This window comes from Notamacropus eugenii, chromosome 2, assembly GCF_028372415.1.
Source record: "Notamacropus eugenii isolate mMacEug1 chromosome 2, mMacEug1.pri_v2, whole genome shotgun sequence".
NCBI classification, from domain to species: Eukaryota; Metazoa; Chordata; class Mammalia; order Diprotodontia; family Macropodidae; genus Notamacropus; species Notamacropus eugenii.
This window is the reverse complement of record NC_092873.1, coordinates 373,383,997-373,402,326: the sequence shown is the minus strand read 5'-3', so window position 1 is coordinate 373,402,326 and position 18,330 is coordinate 373,383,997. Positions and strand designations below refer to the sequence as shown.

At 38.4% G+C, this 18,330-nt stretch overlaps 1 protein-coding gene across 2 annotated transcripts in view; it reads right to left on the bottom strand.

Moving 5' to 3' along the window:
- Nucleotides 1-4,134: 4,134 nt before the first annotated feature.
- BRIP1 (BRCA1 interacting DNA helicase 1) overlaps nt 4,135-18,330 on the bottom strand; it is a 237,501-nt gene continuing 223,305 nt past the window's right edge. The window contains exons 21-23 of one of the 2 annotated variants that reach the window (XM_072646910.1): nt 16,483-16,558; nt 10,947-11,168; nt 4,135-7,544 (exon numbers count right to left, since the gene is read on the bottom strand). In XM_072646910.1, coding sequence (XP_072503011.1) covers nt 7,345-7,544; nt 10,947-11,168; nt 16,483-16,558 — 498 coding nt within the window. In that variant the 3' untranslated portion in view covers nt 4,135-7,344. Of the gene's footprint in view, nt 7,545-10,946; nt 11,169-16,108; nt 16,559-18,330 lie in introns of those variants that run through there. The other variant, XM_072646908.1, reaches the window with a different exon arrangement.

Here is an 18,330-nt window from a genome sequence, read left to right as displayed (position 1 = left end):
ATTATGAATTTAACAGTCAACAAACACAGACTTTTTGATATAGAAAGAACATAAAATGTATTACATAAGAAACTGTGAACTGTTGTATATAGTTTCTTCGTGTATATTCTAATTTTAAAAGGCATTAAGAAAATTACTCTTTGTACACAGTTGCATGTCTTTTTGTTTCTTCCTGTGCACTTAAAAAAAATTAAACTGCTACTTCTGCATTTGATTATAAACTGTGGAGAAAATCAGATTTAAGACTGAGTTACAATCCTATTTTGGAAATCTATCATACTCCACCCACCCATAACCCTAATTTTGTGGCTTAGATGTCCCATAAAATCTGCTAAGTGGGTTCTATAGAATACTTTCAAGATACTAAGTTCAAATATTAGAATTTCTCTTTAACTATAAAATTAAGTTCAATAAAAGTTGGAAATGAGGTCCCTTTCATTTAACTATAAAATTAAGTTCAATAAAAGTTGGAAATGAGGTCCCAAACATTTTAAGATCTCAAGTCTCTTGCAGAACTTCGATTTTAAAAATACTGGCATTATTTAAAAATTCTTTCATTTTCAATATCAAATTTGAACAAAGCTGTAGATGATACAAGTATGGGAAGGATAACTACCATATCAACCAGCAGTCATTAATTAAACACCTACCATATGCCAAGCACCATGCTAAGGGTGGGAGGATTCAAAGACAAAACTGTAACAAACAGACCCTGCCCACAAGCGTTTACATATTAAGTAAGGGAAAGGGAGGGTGGCAGCAGCAGAGACTATTTTATATACACACATGTATAATACATATGTATAAACACCAACTATATATATAAAATTTATGAATAATATATACAAAATTAATTATAAAGTAAGGAGGGAGGTGGTACCTCAAGAGAGGTTTCATGTAGAAGATGATGCTTGGACCACCAAGGATTCCAGAGGTGGAGGTGAAGATAACATGCATTCTAGGAATGAGGGGTCAGCCATGCAAAAGCATAGTGGTAAAGGATGGAATTTTGTGTATTAAGAACAGCTCGTAAAGCAGTTTGACTGGAATTGAGAATGCCTCAAGTGGAGTAACATGAAATCAGACTAGAAGAGGAGATGGTAGCTAGATTATGCAAAGCTACAAATGCCAGACTGAAGCATTATTATTGATCCTAGAAGTCATGGAAAGCTAATGATTTCTGATTAAGGTAATGACAAGATCAGATCTAGGTTTTAAGAATATCGATTTGGTAGTTGTGTGGAAGATAGAGAGGAGAGGGGAGAGATAAGGTTATTGCAATATTTCAACTGAAAGGCTGTGGGAGGTGCGGGAATGGAGAGGAGGGGGTGGATGTCAGACATTGTATAAGTAATTGATTAGTTATGGGGGCTGACGGAGAGAAAAGAGTGGAGGATGACTTTGGGGTAGTGAACCTTTGTGACTGCAAGTATTCTTAATAGAAGCAGGAAGAGGAATGGAGTTAAGGGGAAACAGAATAATTTATGTTTTGGACATGATGAGTTAGAAATGCCCACAGGATATTCAGGAAGACAACATGCTGGTTCTGATCACCAGGAGTGACAGAAAGAAATTGCCAAAAGGCAAAGTTAGGCTTGAGATCAGGAAAAAGGTAATAATCAGAGCTGTGCCAAAGTGGAGAGGGCTGTCTTATGGGGAAGGGGCAACCTGCCACCTGCCCCAATCTGTTTAGGGCCTTCTTATTCAAGTTCGTTTTGGACTAGATGGCTTCTGAGAATCTTCCAACTCTGAGAGTCTGTGAAACATCCTTTGATTTATATATCAATATTATATGTCTTTATGTACATATATATAGTAACATGATATAATTTACTATAAGATCTGATATTTCAAATTGATTATGCATGCAAAAACAAAAAAGTAGATTACATTGTCTAATACAATATAGTATCGATAAACCACTTCAACAATGTTATACTATCAACATGTGACCCTGTTACTGAAAATATTTAAAGCTCCCTGGTGACTTGGGGTGAAGAATTGTGTCATTTACCTTGGTTTTAAAAAAATTCTACATGAGAGACACCATCTTCTTAATATCCTTACAAATTCAATTCAAGAAATATCTGTTAAGCATGTATTTATTACTATAAAAGTGGAATTTATCTTAAATATCAACTATTTGTTCTTAATTTTTTCTATACAAATTAAATTCTTATTCATTCATTCAAAAAAAACCCATTCACTCCGTGCTTACTGTGTGCTGTGCGAGGCACCCGATTCATTCCAAGATGAATAAGAAATGGTCCTGCTTGTAAGGGATTTAGGATGATGATGATGGTAACAGTAGATATTTATATGGTGCTTTAAGTTTGTAAGATGCTCTAGCTACATCATCTCAGCTGCTCTTCACAATAACTGTATGAGGTAAGTGCTACTATTAATACCCTTTAACCAAGGAGGAAACAAGTTCTTACCAAGTTAAGTGCCCTGACCATGGACACACAACTGCCAAGAGTCAACGTGGAAGATGAACTGGTCTTTGTGCCTCTTACGTCTAGAACTCTAGGAACTATGTATGTCAGGGCACCTTTCGATGGTTTCCTTCAAGTTTCAGCTAAAATCTTACCTTTCACAGGAAACCTTTCTTATGTCCAACTTATCTTCTTTATAGCCTGTTTGTATAAGGTTGTTGGCATACTGTCTTCCTGAGAGCACTGTGAACTCCTCGAGGGCTGGGGCTGCCTTTGCCTTTCTGTCATCAGCATTTAGCACAGCATCGGGCACATAGTAGGCACTTACATATTTACTGACTGACGGACTGACTGAATATAGTCTGCTTTGTATTAAACACACACACACACACACACACACACACACACACACACACACACACACCTAAGTTAGATCGTAGTATGAGAGACCCAATTCAGAGTTCAGAACAAAGACAATGCATCTATCCAGGGGAATCAGGGAAGGCTCGATGGAGGAAGTGGCAGATTTTACTAAAAATTTGAAAGGGCCTTATAAGTGTGCTGGGAAATAAATAGCAATGCAAATAAAGTCATACATATCTTAAATTTGAAAGGATAAGAGGGAATCTATAGAGTTGGTATCTGACTGACTGAGAGATGTCCTAAAGAGATGACTACAGGCTGATAAATGTTCTAAAAATGAACTTGCTGAAGAAAACAATAAAAAACTGAGTTGGGGGGGAGTTAAAGTAATTTTTTGTTGATATCTTTTGTTTTTACATCAGCTACATTTCACAATGTACTCCTTCTTCTCTCCCCCTTTTCTTTCTCCTAGATAGCAATTGCTTATAATAAATAAAAAAGGGGGAAAAAATCAGTTCAGCAAAACTAACTAAAATATGGGGAAAGTCTGATTTCATAAACATTGTTCCATACTCCTGGTCTTCCACCTCTGCAAAGAAGTATAGGAGGTGCTGGAAAGGTTATTTTAAAGAAACACTGAAGGTATTAGCTGCTAACAGTGCTGACAGTCAGTTTCCCATAGGGATGAACTATTAGAAAAAAATGCATAATTATATGATCTTTTACGAACTCCTTCCCTGTGATGTAGTGGCAAGAGCACCAGTTTAGGAGCTATTGGGAATCTTGGCTCTGTACGATCTTGGGCAAACTGCTTAATTTCTATTCCTCAGTTTCCTCATCTGTAAAGTAAGAGGGTTAGACTGGATGCCTTAGCAATCCCCTTTACCTCTGAGATTCTGTGAGACCTCCTCAGATTTATATAGAGGGTAATAGGGCCATGATGTGATTCAAGATATATCAAATTGACAATGAATATGAAAACAAGAGTGGCTTACGTTCTTCAATAACATATGTGGCCCACACTAGACGTTTTGATTTTCTGTGTGAAATTATTTCTCAGTCCATGACATGGTTCTATGAAATATATAACTTGTTTCCTTAATTGTGTCATTTAAAAATAAACGTAACAAGTAGAAGTTGACAAAAAGAAATGAGGGACAAAAAACTTTTCTGGAGGCAGGAGAGGTACTAAGAATGGAGAATGAATGAAAATAATTCTTTTAAAAAAAACCTTTTAGAGATGATATATTCACACTGGCTCTCCCTCCTTCCCTCTCCCTCACTCTTCTTCTCTCCTCCCCTTTTCTTTTCCTCTTTTTCACATCTCTCTCTCTTTCTCTCTCTCTCCCTCCTCCTCCCCTCCCCCTAGAAAATGGAAGGAGAAAGCATTCCTGCTGCCTGATGGAACACTAGGCTTGGACGTGCCCCAGGATTCTTAGCTCACTCATCATGCTGCTTCAAAGATACTACTGTGGCAGTCACAAAGGATCCCAGAGTATGTTTCAGCTTTTTAAAGAGAAGTGCTGCTCCAACTGAAAAGTATTTGTATGTTTGTTCTCTGTACAAACCCACACAAATCAAAGATTCTCTTATTAGCTGCCAGGCTGGGTATTACCCCTGTTTGACAGCACTCCCTGCTTTTTCGGAAAAATTTCCTCAGATCTCAAGATTAGCTTGTTCTGATCTCTACCCTAGCCCTGATCTTTCCTCCTTTCTCACTTATTTCCTTCCATTCCCTTCTTTTCAAATGTCATCCTTGCTGTGACACAGTGATTCTTCATTCACCACGCTCTTCTTTCAAGTACAGGCTTCACCTCAAGATATACACATGAAACTTTAGTATATTGGTTTGCAAAAAAGACAAAAATTTCCCAACTGAGTAACCATAATTTTGTTAATGTTCTCATGACCTAATATTAAGGAATGAGAGTAAGCAAGCAATTATTTTTAGTATGAACAGTGACAAAAACCAGTTTTGAATAGAAGTTTTGAGAGAAATGCAACAACAGGAAAGAAGTAGACCCATATTATGTGAAAATCCTAAAATGTCATTTAATGGGTGTGTTTGCAGTCAGAAAAAAAAAAAGGGAACGGTTAAGACCTGCAAGTGAGTGAAAAAAATGTGGATTGTTTACTCTACACCATAATAAAAACACAAAGTATGTAAATCTTGGAGCAGCTGATTATACAGGAATACATGATGCACCTGGGGTTAAAAAAATCAACACCTTCTGAACACATGTTTTTCTGTACTGTCTCAATGGGATTGCTGACATTAACTGAACAAACTAAGCCCAGGAAAAATAGAAATTGCAGAAAGAGTCTTTTTCATTTGCACGTACTCGATTTCTGGACATCTGCATCGATGAAAATAATCATTACTTCGAAAATAAACTAAACTCCATTATTTGCATTTTGGTATAGCCATAAAAGGTAGAGCATAGAATTAAGATCATGTTCCTAAGGTGACCTTCTATTTCTTAATAATGTAGATGAGAGTTGTTTTCACTTACTAAGTATAATGAATAATCATCTCAATTCATAGTTCATAAAAAGTCTTGTTCAGTCACTTTTTAGTCATGTTTGCCTCTCTGTGACTCTGTGGATCATACTGTCAATGGGGTTTTCTTGGCAAAGATACTGGAGTGTTTTGCCATTTTCTTCTCTGGTGGATTAAGGTAAAGAGAGATTAAGTGACTTGCCCAGAGTGACACACTTAGTGTCTGAGACTCGACTGAGTTCAGATCTTCCCTGACTCAAGGCCCAGAGCTCTATGCACTCAGCCACCTTGCTGCCTCCTTCATAAAGAGTAGCTGTATTCCTATCAGAAACAGTGTGAAGGCAGGTGAATATTATAGGTGGGAAGTTACAAAAGGGAAAGACATGTCTGAAAGGTAATGTTTACTAGTTTGCCCTTACTATAAAATTATGTTACCAGGTTGCGACATAGAGACAACTTCTGACGTTTGAAATTTTTATTCAATTCAATCACTAGAACCAAATCTAGTCATGATTATATTTTGAAATTTTACTGATGAAAAATGCAATTTCGGCAAAATTATTCAGTGTTTCTACACTGCCAATTCTACCTCCTTGAAAGGACAAAAAAAAAAATCACTTCTTTCCACAATGAAGCCTTAATTACAGAGCTTAATTCACTACCTCATGAAGGAACAGGGCTTAACTACACCCTTCCTGTATGCAGCCGATTAACTGTATGCTTATAAATAGCATTCTACTGAATGGATATTGAAACTCACCTTATAAAATCCTTGGCAGTACAGCATTTCTTGTTGCTAAGGGACTATGACATTATTCCATGATGCAAAAACAGGAGCATTATATAACCTGTCCACACGCTCAGCGATGGTCAGTATTTAAAAATCTTAAGAGCAAACAGTTGCAGGCTACCCACTCTGCTGAGGGCAGGAGCCTTAGCATTGACCTTTACAGCCACTAGCTTGATTGGAAGGTGGCATCAATGAAATATTAAATAAATCACATAACTCATCAACTGGGTGAGAGGTTAATCATTTCCTAAAAGATAAAATTAATCACAGAGCACTTCAGGTAACACATTCCCCCTCTCCCCTAGCCCTGAGACATTTCAGAACTCATCTGAGACAACTGGAGGAGCTGGGACCTACTTTTTTTTTGCCTCCATCCTCACCTGGGCTTCTTGACTGTCTGCAGGGTTTGAATGAGATGGAAATCAACAACCCTATTCTCTTTATTAAAATGGAAGATCACTGCACCTTACCATCTGCCTTGTGTCTAGGCTCTGCAGTAACTACTTAAGGAACCTAAGGATCTCTGAGCCTTGCCAGCCACACCACTGCTACTTCCCCATCTGTCTAGAAGCTGTTCTTTTATTTCCTGTCTCCATCAGCTAGAGTCTGTGACTTCCGTGAGAGCAGGGACTGGCCAGCTTATTTTCTTTTTATCTTCAGCACTTAGTAAGTGCTTAATAATTGCCTTTTAATTTATAATTCTCATCCTCAAATTACCTTCAACAGACAACAGTCTGCTGTCACTGCAGTCACCACCAAAAGGTTTAAACAAATATTCTAAGCCTGATCCTCTCGGGTAGCCTGGTTTGAGGAAGTGGGCTGACAGTTGGCACCGAGCTAAAAAAACTTTAGTCACATCTTTTTTCCCAACATTCACTGATTCAACCCTAATTATGTTCAAATAATTGAGTTTAAAATATAAAAAGAAACAAGATTGTCCAGATGCAATGTGGAACACTGTAATTTAACTGTAGCATGAAAGTCCCAAATCCAAATATGTACATTTTTTCTCTATGATGACATGTCCATAGGCAAATCAATGTTTGTCAAAGCCCTTGCAATTCCCTCTTTGAAAATAACTTTAAAAATTTCAGAACAAGTTTACAAAAATATAAGTGCTAGCTAACTATATATTCTACTGTGCGTCAGATTATAGCTCATGATGGAAACTAGGCCTTTTTTGGACCTATTCATATTCCACAAAGTACATTGTTTGACATCTTTGATGATGAATCACGTAGCTATGCATGTGTACCCTACCAACTTTCAAAGACAATTGATATGCAGCGTAAACTTACCCTTGACTCAGCATCATTTCTAGGGTCAGTTATTTCAGCCCCTATTAAAGGACACGGGAAAAGAGATTGGTTGATACAGTTTCTACACTGTAAGAAGCTGGTTAAGGAACATTCCTTCATATTCCAGATGGCATTTAAAGATAAACCTGTCTCCATTCCTATAAAAGGTAAAAAAACAACAAACCTTTCAGAAATGCTGGGCTGCCTTTAAAATACCAGAATCAGCATCTCAGTTTCACAACTTAAAACTCTAGTTGTAAAGTCATTAAAATATTAACACTGAGTAATGTATTAATGGATAAAATGGAGATTTTTAAAACAACTTTAATAAAGAAATAATCTAAACTAAAAGAATAAACTAATTGTTTCATGTTTTTCAAAAACCACCCTACATAAAATTGTGAACGCCATTGTGAAAATTTTCCATTTTACATAATTACCAAAACCCACTTCTTTATTCTAGGTTTATATCAATTAAATGTGAAGAAATATCATCGTAAAAAGTGACTATAAAATAGACTAACTTCTTTTCCGATATAGGTTTGATTTGCTTCCATAGACCACAATCCTTCAATATCCCTCCATTCCCAGGAGGATGTTTTTCAAATAAAAGGACTTCAAATATCACTAAACTTTCCTTCAGGGCACTGAAATAGCAACATGACTTGGTACAACGTCCCAATTCCAAACAAATCCATGGGAAGGACATTATTGTCTTTCTATCACATGCAAATTAGTAATAAGTTATGGCTCCAAATAAGAGGCAATGAGTCACAGAAGACAGAAAGTTGGCCTGGAAGTCAGGAAGACCTGAGTCTGAGATCTGTCTCTGAGACACACTAGCTGTGTGTCACTAGACAAGTCACTTAAAACTCTTAGCAACCCAGGCACCTCTATAAGGCTCTGAATTGCAGAGCGGGCCCTGATCTACATCAGGAAACGGAGGTTCTCATTAGATTTCTACATGGACTTAAAAGCACAAAGTCTCATTCAAAGGAGACTAATTACAAATCCTTTTACAAATTTACTGATTACAAATCAGCCCTTGAAGGCTGAAAAGCACTACCATGTCTTTTAATTATGAAAATGAACCAACTCTAAGATGACCATCTTTGTTTTGTGGTTGCCTCTTGTGTAAAAGTGAGTAGTTCTCAAGATTGTCCAGTGGAGGAAGAAGAAGCAACTATGAGTGAATAACTTAGATGAATGGTTTCCAAAGAAGTGTGTAATATGAAAAAATACAATATGAAAAAACTTCTAAGATAGACAGAGAGAAGAGGTGGAAGAGGGCAACTGTAGGACTATGGAAAGACTGTGGAGGCCTGGGTTAGAATTCTGGTTCAGCCATTGACTTCCTGTGTGACTTAAACAAGTCAGTTAACCTCTTTGGTTCTCAGTTCCCCCCAAATAGATAGAGGGCAGCCCTGGAACCAGGAATACCTAGGCTCGAGTCCTGACTCTGCTACATACCAGCTCATGACTGCATGGGCAAAGTTTTACAATTTCAGAGTCCTAGGCAATCTGTGCAAGTTACAGAAAAGTTGCCAATCTGTACTGATGGAGAGAATTTTTATACTGGGAGCTCCCCACAGCAATGAAATCACAGATGTGGACAAAACATTTAGTGTCTAAGTTAGCCTCTTGTAACTCTCTCTTTCCCTCACTTCCTATAGGGTCAAACTATTTTTAAGTTCAAAGGATAGTTTTTACTGTAAGTGATGAGAGGGAATAAGATGTAATTTTTAAAAGTGCAAGATAGAAAGCTCAGAAAAATTTACCACATGGCACCCTGTTTTAATGTTTTGGTCATATTTTGGAAAACAAAAGGATTATGTGTAACAGCAGGACTCCAATTTAAAGATCTAGCTACTTAGAACCTCATTTCTCCACTATCTTCTTTCATATATTGATCTGAAGAATTCTTTAAAATTATATAACCAATTTTTGATAAACACAAAAAATATTCATTTCTATCAGAATTTCCAATTTAAAAAAAATACCAAAATTGGACAAACTGAAAAGAAAGGGACAAACATGATCTGATGTTCTAGTTATCAGGTGTATAATCAAGGGAAACAGAGCTGTCAACAAATATTCCTCCTTGGAGGGTCAGTGCCAGGGAAAATTCCAAAATGACCATTCCAAACAGTGGATAGTCAGAAAAAATGCATGTTGTTTCAGTTGTGTCTGACTCTTCACAACCTCATTTTGGGGTTTTCTTGGCAAAGAAACTGGAGTAATTCGTCACTTCCTTCTCCAGCTCGTTTTACAGATGAGGAAACTGAGGCCAACAGGATTAAGTGACTTGCCAGGGTCACCCAGTCAGTAAGTGTCTGAGGCCAGATTTGAACTCAGGTCGTCCTGAGTCTAGGCCTGGTGTTCTCTCCACTGCACCACCCAGCTGCCCCAGGTGAGAATGGGTTCAAATGAACATAAGGAAACAGCATGGTGGAAAGAGCAGGTCAGAAGACTTGAGTTCAAATCTTACTATGGTCACTTACTACCTAGGTGATCCCTATACTTCAGCTCTGTCACTTAATAAAAATGAGGGGGTTGAACTAGATGATCTACAGGGTGCCTTTCAGCTCTAAATCTATGATCCTATGACCCATGGCAAAAAAAGGGAAAAGAATTCACAAAAGATCAACCTGAACCTGAAGAGTGTACATGAAGGAAGAAGTAGCTGCAGTTAGACACCTCCAGGACGTTGGCCACCAGGCCACTAGTTCCTGAAACAACCCTATCAAGTTCTGGTGGCTCTAGCTGATGGAACTACTTACTCCCTTCCTTCCTGTTCTGGCTTCCTTGAGCCACTATCAACACAGCCAAAGTATATTCTTCCTAAAGCACAAGGCTTTTTCCCTGAATTTTTGGACCCTCCCAATGGCTCGCTCTCTGTATCTTGCTGTTACTACTGGAGTAAGTTGTTAAGTCATTTTAGTCATGTCTGATTCTTCACCCAAGAGTACCCTGTGTCAATGAAATCTCAGGTCCAATGTAGGTCCATGGACATTTCTAGTATATTTCAGGCACAGATGGTTCCAGAAAGGAAAGGAGTTGTAGACTGAGAATGGGAGATTATCTAGGGCAGAGGTAATCTGTAGTAAGAAAGTCTGGGCCCCTGTACTCAGAAAAGTTTTCTAGTCTATTACTGTTGTTTAGTCATTTCCAACTTTTCATGACCATGTCTGGGGTTTTCTTGATAAAGATACAGGAGTGGTTCTCCATTTCCTCCTCCAGCTCATTTTACAGATGAGGAAACTGAGGCAAACAGTGTGAAATGACTTGCCCAGGATCACATACCTAATAAGTATCTCAGGACAGATTTGAACTCAGGAAGATGAGTCTTCCTGAAACTAAGTCTGGCACTCTATCCACTGTGCCATCTAGCTACCTATCAGCTTTATTCTTCTATTTTTCAGGTCTTAGATATGAAAATGTGACCAAAAAAGGCTTTTTAGACCACTGACATAAAAAAGGTGATGAAAAACATATCTTACTTAAACAGGAAGGGTCAAAAACCATATCCAGAGAGCCATGTGACCATTCAATAATGTTACCTCCATTTTTCACTGTAGTCTGAAAAACTGTCACGGTGGTTTTTAAGTGGCTGAGAGCAGCACTATCACTGATGACATAGAGCAAGTTTTCTTCTTCCTTCCTGCCATCTAATTCATTTTGGCACTGACAAATGGATTTTTTGACACTGCCTTCAACATTTAGGAAGAGTCTCTGGATTTCTGTCAGTTCAGCATTTCTGGAAAAAGCTTTTTTTAGAATTCCTAAGAACAAAACAAATTTAAACAGGTTAAGGAAAAAATATCACAGTTTCGAAATTTACAAGACATGAGTAATATGATTTTTTTTACTTTTTCACTTATAAACCAACTTTTTACACAATCACAGAATATAAGTGCTCGGAGGGACTCTTAGGGTCGTGCTAGACTAACTTCTACCTGAACAACAATTCCCTCTAAGACATATCTGACAAGGAGTCATTCAGTCTTTCCTTGAAGACCTCACATGAAGTAGAATTCATTACCTCCTGAGGCAGCCCAGTCCACTTCTGGAGAGCCCTAATTCTTCAAAAGTTTCCCCTTATATCAAGCTTAAACCTGACCATTTGCAATTTCTCAGTGCCCTTAGCTCCACTCTCTGGGATCAAAGAAAACCAACCTAATCCTCCACTTGGAAGTCCTTCAAAAACCTGAAGGCAATAATCATGTCCCTCCTAAGTCTTCTTAGGACTAAACATCCAAGTCCTTTCGACTAAACCTCAGATGGCATGGGTTCCAGGGCCTTCACCTTACTTGCTGCCTGCCTCTGGCTCCAATTAATCAATGCCCTTCCTCAATGTAACACGTTAAGTACTACAGATGTGATCTGAAGAGGACAAAGTACAGAGAGCCTATCTATCATCTCTTTATTCCTTGGAGTGATACCTTTTGGAGTGAGGTCCAAAATTGCAGCAACCTTCTTGGCTGCAATATCACACGCTGACTCCTATGAAGCTTCAAGTCTATAAAAACTCCCAGAACTTTTTCAGGCAAGTTGCTGTATCCCTCATTCTGTACTTGTGACATTAAATTTCTCAATATGTCAGCCATTTATACCTACTAAATTTGATCTTAATTAGTGCAGCTCCATGTTCTGATCCATAAGATTTCTTTATCTCTTGCTATCCAGCATGTTGGCTATCCCAGCTTTGTATTATTTGCAAAACTGATAATCCTATCATCTCTGCCTTCATCCAAGTTTTTGATAAAAATTTTACAGTCCATCACTGTAATCATGTGCTATAGATGATGGAAGGAGTGCCAATAGGTAACTCACATGGGTTTAGTTTACAGGTCTGACCATGTCACAGTCACCCTTTCCCATCACCACTGCCTCCCCATTCACTGACTCCCTAGGACCTCCATGATCAAATAAAGTCCTCTGGTTGGTTTTTAAAGCCAACCATAACCTGGTCCTTTAGGTCCTTTCCAGTCCTCTTTCACCTTATTTCCCTTCACTCCCATGCAGAGACAGTGACTCCCTTGCTGTGCCTTAAACAAGACACTCCATCTCCTGCTTGCATTTTGGGGGACCTACAATGCTCTCTCTTCTCATCTCCATCTCCTGGCCTCTGTCAAGTTCCAACTAAAATGCCCTCTTCTGTATATAGGAAACCTCTACCCTTAATGCTGGTGTCTCCGCTCTGGTGATTATCCCCAATTCATTCCGTACATCTTGTTCAGATATAGTTGTTTACGTGTCGTCTCCGCCATTAGATAGTGAGCTGTTTGAGAGCAGGGCCGTCTCTTGCTTTTTCTTTGTATCTCCAATCATCCAATCTCTCTGCATCCCAGTTTCTTCATATATAACCTTATGCCAAGTGGTACATTCGGGGCCCTTAGATATTAAATTTGAAGAAGGTCATCCCAGGTATTGGGTCGATCTTTTATGAAGGATTTATGAGAAAAGACAGATGAGAGTCACAGAGGATGAGAAGATACAGAGCAGTCACAACTTGCACATATAGTGTATACACTAGGAGAGCTTCATCTCCTGGTTGGCCACCTAGCAGTAGTTCCTGAAGCAACCCTACCAAGGCACAGAGGGGTTCTGGGCTGCGTTGGGGATGGTGTATCCAAACTGAAGAAATCACAAATTGCTAAAGCAACTTAGACCAATGGCAAAGCTAACTAGAAATAGTCCAACAGAAAGAGTCCCTGGTAATCAGTTTTTTCTCCCTGGTAATCAGCATTAGGAATCTAACATTTATTCTTGTCTTATATACTTAAGTACGTATAACTCATTCAAGTTGACTGACATTTCTTGGGGGTTATTAGTTTGCCTTACACCTTGATGTAAACAAATTAAAACATTCCTTCCTGAGATGTCTCTCTATGAAGGAGGTACAGACTTGTATCATATAATGAACTTCATTCAATGTTAAATTTATGATGAGACTCTATCACCAGCGGTGGCATCTACCTTCAAGCTGCTTAGATGAGTGACAGGCTGAGCTGCTTGCCAAAGTCTAGGAAAAAATCAGTAGGGCTAAGGGCTGTTAATAGACTTCATTATTTTGTATATTCAAAGTCAGCTCCTTGGACTAGAAATCCAGTTCTCTTTCCACTCTCCCATGAAAGGAATGTGGGAATGTATACACTCTCATCCCTGGGCCCTTGGAGAGACAGTAGCCTAACCTCTTAGCCTGAAAGATGGCAGCTGTGGAGAGGGGAACCATGTGGTTTGAGTAGTGGGATGGGATAATCCCAACCTTCTAGATCGAAAAGGGGGTGGGGAAGGAAAGGCATTTCCTGGGCAGCATGATCCTAGAATCCAGGCTCCTACATAAACGGCATTCCTGGGAGGTGCCAGTGTCTTAGAGAGAAAAGAGAAGCACATATGTCTGGCACTCCTATCACTCCCTCCCCCCTACCTAGTAGTTGGATTAAGAGCAAAGAACTAAAGTTACAATATGGAGTAACAAAAATTGAGACTCTGCTCTCAACTCTTGTCATATATTTGTTAGTTTCCCTTCTGGGGAAATTCAAGTCCTCATGGCAGTATTGTAAGGCCTGAAGTCTGAAAGAGTATATAGAATGAGAAACAAAGTGGAATGTTAGAGGGTTGCCCCTCTAGGTACTCCAAGTTTCTTTTCTTTCTGAAGAATCAAAATGACAGGATGGTGCAATGAGCGTGGAGGATCAGAGAGCCTGGGGAAAGGTGGTATTGATTATCTAAATGCTACTTTGAGCCCTTTATGTGTTTTCTGCATATTCTGTGGCAGGGAAGAAAGAAAGGGCTGTTCTGTACATGATATATGTATTGTTATCTTAAGTGTTGGTATGGCAGCTGGAGACCCTTTTACATATGTCTGTGGAGCTCTGTAGAGGAGCCAAATTTGGAGGCAACTTTGGGTGGGGGAAAAAGAAGTCAAAGAGAGAATGATTTGGGGGGGGGCTTCCAAGATTGAACCAAATCTACCTAAGACCACAATTTAGGGCATCCAATTATGTGTTATTTCAAATGTAGCCTCTCTTAACTTCCCCTTCCTCCCCTTCATTCCATTAGTGGAGGCACACAGTATGGAGAGAAACAAGATTAATCTGAACTACAATATTAAAGTATATTAAAACAATTGATGCAGTAAAGTGGAAAGAGCCCTGGATTGGGGAGTCAAAAGACCTGGGGGTTTGGCTCCCAGTTTTGCAGCTAAGTAACTGTATAACCTAAGGTAACATATTTCACCTTACTGGGCCAGTTTCTTCATCTGTAAAATGAGAAGTTGGGCTGGATGAGAATTTCTAAGATCCTTTCCAGTTACAAAGCCCAAGGATTATTTTAACTGGAATGAATATGCCAAAATAGCATCTGAATAATGGTCACTATTATTTTAGTAGCTGTGTAATGGAAAGAGCATGAAGTCACTTGTCAGAACTTGGTTCTGGTTCTAGCTTTGCCACTAATTAGTCATTTTATCTTAGGCAAACCACAGTACTTTGCACATAGTAGGAACTTAATAACATTGAATTTGAATTGCGTAACTTATTTGTATTCTAGAAACAGACTTTCCCTCTTCTCTATTCCAACTTCAACTCTCTGATAAGTTATTTATATTTTAGCTTCAAAGCAAGCTGAAACATTCTTTATTATAAAAATAAGTGGATTCCGAAATTTCCCCAATCTCTTTTAAACCTTGCTACTGCTTTTCCCTGATCTATTGTCCTATCATTCCCCATTCTCTCCATTATCACACTCCTCGAAAGAAGTCTGCTTAACTGCCTTCATTTCTTCGTAGTCCACCTACTCCTTAATGTGCTATAACTTTACTTTCATTTACACCATTCTACTGAAATTGCTCTTATCCATAGCCAAATCTTTTTTTATTTTCCTCAGTTCTCCTCCTCTTCAACTTCTGTTATTCCACTCATATTCTTCTAGCCCTCCTCCCTTGGCCTCTGTGGTATCCTCTTTCCATGGTTCTCCTCATATCCTCTGATTGCCCTTCTTCCTATTAGATCTTCGTAGGGATGTTCCTACAAGTTCTGGTCCACATAAGCCGACTGACCTCTGACTACTCTTCATTCAGCAGCTGAAATGCCACTTTCTCCATGAAGCCTCCCCTTCATACTAGTTATCTCCTCCTCATGCTGTCTCTCCTTACTAGACTGAAAACCTCTTTGTATGTTGCCAGTAACTTTTCCTAAGTGTGAATCCAACCATATCACTCCCTTACTCAATAAACTGCAGTGGCCTGAATCAAATGTCTCTAGGATAAAATATAAACTCCTCTGTTTGGCTTTTATAGCTTTTCACAACCTGGCCCCATTCCAGCCTCATTATACATTTCTCCTTTTCCTGCAATCTATGGTCCAGACAAATTGGCATTTTCTCATTTCCTCACACATGTTCCTCCCTCCTCACCTCTGCCTCACAGTATCTCTTACTTCCTTCAGGATTCAGCTCAAGGACCACCTTCTACCCAAAGCCTTTCCTGAGGAATGAAAAAAGAATAATTAAGCATTTAGCACTGTGCTAAGTGCTGGGGGATACCATGAGCGGAGCAAAATTGTCCCTGCCCACAAGCAACTCACATTTGAACAGGGGCAAGGCCACACACAGTGGAAGTTTTGGCTACAAGTAGAATAGAAAAACCTTTAGGGTTCAATGGCAAAGCAGATGGAAATGCAGGTACTTCAATGTCTCATTTCCATATATAAAACCATATCGATTTGCAACGGGCCATCTGATGGTGCCAAGTACGTTGGTGGAGAGAATGTTCTTTTCTTGTGTTCAATAGCTGTGACTGTGGAGGAGACCCATGCTGTAGCACCTGCAGATCCCCAGTCTCATCCCTCCCTCTCTAGCCACCTTTTATCTAATTACCTTGTATTTATTTTTATCTATTCCACATTGACTTATATATGTTCATTTCTCCTCTAACAAAATCCCTGAAAGCTGAGATTGTTTCATTTTTTTTTGTCTCCATATGCCCAGTGCCTAGTAGCTGCAGTAATGAAAGCTGGTCCTGAATGTGTTTTGGATACCAAAGAACAAATGTTAATTAGGATAGCATGAAGCAAGCTTTTGCACAAATCCTACCTTTCATTTTGGGTAATAATTCTGCTCCACAAGCAATACAGCAAAGTCCTGACTTGCAAGGCTGGTTACTTGTGTCCTTTCACAACAAACAACGTTAATATGTTAACTTCAGAGGTGATGTTTAACGATAAAATATAAACACCATAATATTTGTTAAAAATTAAGCTCCATCAAAGTGACATTCTAATTGAAATTAATATTAAAGTTAAATTTAAGGGGTTCATCCTGATGGAAGAAGCAACAAATCTGAATCAATATTTAATGCAGGGGTTCTTAACTTTTAAAACATATTTTTGATAACTCTATTTCAATCTAAATGGTTTCTCTTATAATCCTACGTACTTTATTTTATGCATTTCAAAACATTATTCTGAGAAACACATTACACCAGACTGACAAAGAGGTCCATGACACAGTTATGAACCCAATTTTAATGCCTTTAAAATTCATATTTATTTTAAAAATACTAATTGCACCTAGAAGGGGCAAGCATCTATCTTAATTTATATAAATTATAGGCCAATTGTACAACTCAGTACTTTATAAAGGAAGGCCTAAGATTTTAATTGTAATCAGTGGGTGAGCTTTGGATGCTAAGTGGTATGACTGAAAAGTTCTCTACATAAGAAATCCTTCTCATTACATTATGTTCAAACTGAGCTGGACCACAGAGCCATTAAGGTCTGGGTTCAAATTCTGCTTCTGATACATACTGGCTAGGTGATCCTGGGCAAATCACTTAGTCTCTCAGTGTCTTAGGAAACTTTCCAAGAATATAAATTGCAGAGAACGTGCTGACCTACATTGGTAGGTAGCATTCCCTTTTCCAATAAAATCAAAGGTGCGGTGCCTATCTCTGTTTTTAAAAAAAAAATTTTTAAATAAAAAGGAAGATAGAGACAAAAATGAATAGGGACAGAAATTGGACTTGTGATGTCAAAGGTAAAGAGAACTCCCTCTATCAACATAGGTGTAGCAGAAAAAGCAAAGGATGTAGCATCAGGAGGTCTGGTCTGAAGCTAAGCTCTGCTGCCCACAAATGATTGGTGGCCTTTGGCAAGTCACACTTTTTTTCTGACCATCAGCTTCCTCATCCATAAAATGGGAATGTGTCCTTTCTCCCTCAGAGTCGTATTAAAAATTAAATGGAGTATTTTATAATTATCCAGTGATACATATATATAAGCTATTATATATGTATTATATTATGTATTATATTACATATGTATGTGTATATGTACTTATGTATAGCTATAAGCTGTACATATAAGCTATTATCATATAAATAGAAGCTATTATCAAATGACATGTATGTAAAATGTATATGAAGTATGGAAGATAATGTATGTATCATATATATGTAGTTAAAAGTAATAATAGTAACTAACACATACATAAAGCTCTTAACTCTGCAGGGCAGTTAGGTGGTACAGTGGATAGAGTCCTGTGCCTGGAATCAGAAAGACTCATATTCTTGAGTTTAAATCTGGCCTCAGACACTTACTAGCTGTGTGATCCTGGGCAAGTCACTTAACCCTATCTGCCTCAATTTCCATATCTGTAAAATGGGCTGGAGAAGGAAATGGCAAACTACTTCAGTATCTTTGCCAAGAAAACCTCAAATGGGGTCAATGAAGTGACTGAACTTTAAATTCTGCAACATGTACTATATCTGAGAAAGCAAAATGTCTGCTATTATAAACTTTTAGTGCCAGAGTAGACATTACGTTTCACCTTGCCCAATTTTCTCATTTTGTAATTGATGAAACTGAGGCCCACAATGAAGAAATTTTTTGCCTAATGCCATAAAGCTAGTTAGTAGAACCTAAGTCTTCTGAATCCCAGCAT